This window comes from Moschus berezovskii, chromosome 17 (genome assembly GCF_049115385.1).
Source record: "Moschus berezovskii isolate FMDL1 chromosome 17, NW_MosBer_1.0, whole genome shotgun sequence".
Lineage (NCBI taxonomy): Eukaryota > Metazoa > Chordata > Mammalia > Artiodactyla > Moschidae > Moschus > Moschus berezovskii.
In genome coordinates, this window is record NC_142476.1 from 55387081 (window position 1) to 55392635 (window position 5555).

The window sequence follows — 5555 nt, forward strand, 5'->3', positions numbered from 1 at the left end:
ACTTAATTACAGCTGTTCTTAAATGCTCCTTGGATAGTTTCCCTCTGGATTATGTTGCCCTCTGTCCTTAATCATGGATTTTCTAAGTAACCTCATTTAGTCCTCCTCCATGGGCCAAATATAAACTGATATTGAGGTGTTACTAATCCTTTAAAAAGCCAGGAGTTTGAGCTTTCACTGGACTTTGAAAGATTTTAATAACTGGATTTTCATCTCTGATAGCTGATAATGTTTTTAATTTGGAGTTGGAGTGGTTCCCTCTGGTAGTAAGTGCAGGCTGAGCAGACAGGGCATGCTATTGTTCTAAAACAGTAGATTCAAATTAGATTTTGCCCAAACAGGTACAGAACTGAAAACCTTGGCTTCTGTTAATGCTGTATTTTAGGGCAAAAGTTCCTGTGTTCTAGTTGGACTTTTTTACCTTCATGAGTTTTACATTATCTGAATACCACTTTAAATTATATTTACTATTTTTAAGTACATTCACTGTGATACTTCAATACATTGATTTCCATTATGGAAATATTTATTTGCCGTTAAGTGGGAAACTAATATTGCTTGTACTTAATTGAAGGTAATAAATACAATGAAAGGAAAGGTTATTAAATTCTAGCTAGATGATATTGCTTGCCAGAGGTTCTGAGCCCCAGGCCACTCTCCCTTTATTTGAAAGGGGATTAACCTGGGTTGAAGTCATACTAGCACCACATTGAAACTTTCCTTCAGGGAATATGATGGATTGAAAAAAAAAAGGAAAGAAAGAAAAAAAAAGAGAATCCCTTTTCCTCTATTCAGTAACTTCCAGTCCTTTTGATTCCAAGTGTTACTCAGCACACATTTGAGAAACAATGCATTTGAAAAACTCATTCCTTTTATATTTTGTGGTGCTGCTGCTGCTGCTAAGTCACTTCAGTCGTGTCCGACTCTGTGTGACCCCATAGACGGAAGCCCACCAGGCTCCCTTGTCCCTGGGATTCTCCAGGCAAGAACACTGAGGAATTCAATATTTGATTTACTGGACTTAACATGAAAACCCGAAAAAGTAGAAAGCACTGTCCCTATACCCAAGAATAATAATCACCTAATATCTTGAGAGTCCCTTGGACTGCAAGGAGACCCAACCAGTCCATTCTAAAGGAGATCAACCCTGGGTGTTCATTGGAAGGACTGATGCTAAAGCTGAAACTCCAATACTTTGGCCACCTCATGCGACAAGTTGACTCACTGGAAAAGACTGATGCTGGGAGGGATTGGGGGCGGGAGGAGAAGGGGACGACAGAGAATGAGATGGCTGGATGGCATCACCGACTCTGTGGACATGAGTTTGAGTGAACTCCGGGAGTTGGTGATGGACAGGGAGGCCTGGCGTGCTGTGATTCATGGGGTCGCGGAGAGTCGGACACGACTGAGCGACTGAACTGAACTGAATAATAAAGGGTGAGAAATTCATGATAAATGTATAGAAACAAGAGTTCCAGGAATAAGCAAGCACTTCAGTATTAATACTAGAGTGTGAGCTGCAGAGGGTCAGCTCCTGGGTCTTTCTGTAGCAGTTAGGAGAGTACTTGGCACCAGCAAATATCCATTGAGTCAACACAAACCACACTCCCAGTCTCCCATTGGAGATTTATCCACTCTCATGACTAGGGAATAGATTAGCACCATCTGGAGAGATTACAGGGAAGCAAGATTTGCATAGAATCTTGAAGGAAGGAATAGGCATCTCTGCACACACACATACATACATGGGTGCACATGCACACATGTACATGAACATACAGCATCTTAGAACAGAAGGCACAAGGTTCATCTGAAAGCAGGGGCTTGAGACCTAACAGTCTCAAAAATATAAACTACTTTCCAATTTGAATAAATACTCCCCTTTCCTCAGACATAGAGCCATTCTCCCCTTCTTGTTCATACACATCACACATTTAAGACTCAGTTTCATCCAGACAGACCATCTGTTAAAAATAGAAAACACCTTCTATCTCAGTGTATATGGGGGTTGCGTTTTGAGAAACCCAGCTTTGTGAAGCATGTTGTCCGCTTATGGATTCTGCAGAAACCCATCAGTCGTTAGTGAGGGCCCCTTAAACCTTTGCATCTAGGCGGTTGTGCCGTTTCCCACCATTCCCTTTGCTACATTTTAAAAATGGACTCAGTTTTCCTCTGGTATTCATTTGCCATCACACAATTTGCTGCTCTAGCGATAGCAAAGTCTCAGGTAGTATTTTTAAAGAATAAACAAGAGAAGCAGATTGGCAGGATAATAAAAATTGGACAATAAGGTGGTAATTTAAGCTCTTACTGCTATTTCTGAACAAGCTGTACTGTCACAGAAATGGCCATGGGCCTCTCGGTCTGTCTCTCTGTAAGAGGGGAGCCCAGCTTCGTACCAAAGGATTTCTCAGGACCAGCCTGAAGGCAGGAAGGGTTGGTGTGAGCTGTGGCTGCACAGGCTTTGTGAAAGATTTCTACTTTCTGAAACACGATGTCAAGACTTTAGTTTGGGTATTTCCCACGAAGGTTAAGTGATACTTAAATCTTCAGCTCAGTTATACCTAGAGAATGTTTTTCTGAAAGCTCATTTTCACTTTCTTTCACTCTAAGGCTAATTTTTAAATATATGGCTAAATAAAGACTTGGGCTTCCCTGATAGCTCAATCCACCTGCAATGTAGGAGATGCCGGTTCAATTCCTGGATCGGGAAAATCTGCTGGAGAAGGGGTAGGTGACCCACTCCAGTATTCTTGGGCTTCCCTTGTGGCTCAGCTGGTAAACAGTCCGCTTGCAATGCAGGAGACCTGGGTTCTGTCCCTGTTGGGAAGATCCCCTGAAGAAGGGAAAGGCTACCCACCCCAATAGTCCATGGGGTTGCAAAGAGTCAGATATAACTGAGCAACATGCATTTTCTTTCACTTTCACTTAAACAAGGACTTAGGCCAAACCATGAACTGAAAACCGGGATATAAACCTTTATTTATTGAACCTCAACTTTTGGGGGCACATGCTGGTTTTTTGTTTTATGTATATATTATTTTTCATATTCTTTTCCATTATGGTTTATCACAGGATATTGGATATAGTTCCCTGTGCTATACATTAGGAACTTGTTATTCATCCATACTATATACAATAGTTTGCATCTGATAATCTCCACTTCCAATCCATTCCTCCCCTGCTCCATCACCCCTTAGCAACCACAAGTCTGTTCTCTGTGAGTCTGTTTCTGTTTCATAGGTAAGTTGATTTATGTTGTTTTAGATTCCACATATAAATGATATATTTGTCTTTGTCTGACTTAGTATGATAATCTCTAGGTCCATCCATGTTGCTGCAAATGGCATTATGCTCCTTTTATGGCTGAGTAATAGTCCATTGTGTGTGTGTGTATGTGTATATATATACACACCATATCTTTTTTTTCATTCATCTCTTGAAGGACATTTAGGTTGCTTCCATGTCTTGGCTATTGTGAATAGTGCTGCTATGAACATATGGGTGCATGTGTCTTTTCAAATTATAGTTTCATCAGGATATATTCCCAGGAGTGGGACTGCTGGATCATATAGTAGCTTTTAGTTTTTTGAGAAACCTCCATACTGTTCTCCATAGTAGCTGCACCAATGAACATTCCAACCAACAGAGTAACAGAGTTCCCTTTTCTCCACACACACTCCAGAATTTGTTTTTTGTAGACTTAAAGACGACCATTCTGACTGGTATGTGATGGTATCTTATTGTAGTTTTGATTTACATTTCTCTGGGCTTCCCTGGTGGCTCAGAGGTTAAAGCGTCTGCCTCTAATGCGGGAGACCCGGGTTCGATCCCTGGGTCGGGAAGATCCCCTGGAGAAGGAAATGGTAACCCACTCCAGTATTCTTGCCTGGAGAATCCCATGGACAGAGAAGCCTGGTAGGCTACAGTCCATGGGGTCACAAAGAGTCGGACACGACTGAGCGACGGAACGGAATAATTAGCTATGATAGCATCTTTTCATGTGCCTATTGCTCATCTATTCCTTTTCTTTGGAGAAATGTTTATATACATTTTCTGTCCATTTTTTGATTGCTAGCGTCACTTTTTTCAAAACTTAAATAATAACAACCTTGACTTTTTTTGAACAGCCATATCTTGTGAAGCACTATCAGGAACCAAAATTCATGTTTTTTAAACTGAGTATCACTACAAAATATTTCTAAACTTGAACTTTAAAACTTCATTGAGTCTCTGCCTCCAATTAACCTGGTTGTCTCACAGGAAGGGGTACGCACCTGGATGTCCAGTGTCCAGAGTCCTAACCCAGCTCTTGGCTTCTGTTGGATGGAAAAGGCCAAACTTCCATAGGAACTAATGAAATCACATTTTTGTCTTTCAGGTTCAGTATTTCTTCAAGATCTTGGATAACTAGCAGTGTAGAAAGTAAAGCAGTCACAGGTTGGGGAGTTTAGACAAGAGTGAATCACGCACATGAGGAATGTGTTCATTCTTTTATTGTCCATTGTTTTAACCTGACTGAATACAAGATCAACAAGAGCACTGTACTCCTGGCAATTATGACATATGTTAGAACATGGATTTTGCACTGTAGACAACATTCAACATCAGTCTATGGGGTACTGCATTTCTTTTTATAAAGTCCAAAATAAAGATTTATTTTCAAACAAGTGACTTTGGTTTATTTCATACATTACACTTTTTCTTGCAGAAAAAAATAAAATTGTACAACTGCATAAATATAAAATTCTTCCACCATGAAAATGGTTAAAACATTCATAAAGACACAGCACCAGCATGTGATGCCTCCAGAGAAAGGAAAAAAGGAAAATGAAAGAAAATGTACAAAGCAAATTAATCGGCCCTATCACTAGAAAGTGATGGGCACTCCAGGTCTCACCCACAGTTTCAGAACGGACCGGAGGACGGGGAAAGAGAAGTCAAGACGGCATTCAGTACAAAGCACAACACAACCCATCACCTCTGTGTGTGTTTCCATAGTGTCACTTAAAATTTAAAGGGCAGTTCCCCCATGACAGCCCACCCCACCCCCCACCCAGACCCAGGGAAAAAAAAAATAAAGAAGACCTAACACCACAGGAAAAGACTATGGAGTGTGTTAAAAATGCTCATCGATGGGCCGTTATATTTGAAAGAGCCAAACCCAAAGAGAAAAAAAAAAAAAAGTACCATGCCAGTTTTATTCCCATTGAATATTTACACCTTGGACAGCAAACCTTGCTCACATAAAGTAGAAAACGGATACGATAAAACATGGCTTGAAAAATGACCAGAGTGTGCACTAGAGTTCTGTACACTAAATAAAATACACGAGGCAGCAATACTTAGGGGTCGGAAACACTGCTTACTACAAGTCAGTTATGGAATCATAATTTACAGTAAAAATGGGCACGTCCCAAGGCTCAATTTTTATTTTTTCTTTTGTCATTTACAGTAGAATAAATATTTTGTTGCTATTGCTACACTTTAAATTTACATTCTAACCTATTAAATGCAGAAAGCTAGTGTAAAGCATATAGATTAAGTGTAGGTCC

At 40.3% G+C, this 5555-nt stretch overlaps 1 protein-coding gene across 5 annotated transcripts in view; it reads left to right on the top strand.

The window, feature by feature from the left end:
• Positions 1-4521, top strand: part of NME7 (NME/NM23 family member 7) — a 249687-nt gene extending 245166 nt beyond the window's left edge. For 4 of the 5 annotated variants that reach the window (XM_088845487.1, XM_088845489.1, XM_088845490.1 and 1 more), the window contains one exon: positions 4382-4521. In XM_088845487.1, the coding sequence (XP_088701613.1) occupies positions 4382-4414 (33 nt within the window). In that variant the 3' untranslated portion in view covers positions 4415-4521. The remainder of the gene's footprint in view (positions 1-4381) is intronic. The other variant, XM_088845488.1, reaches the window with a different exon arrangement.
• Positions 4522-5555: the final 1034 nt, after the last annotated feature.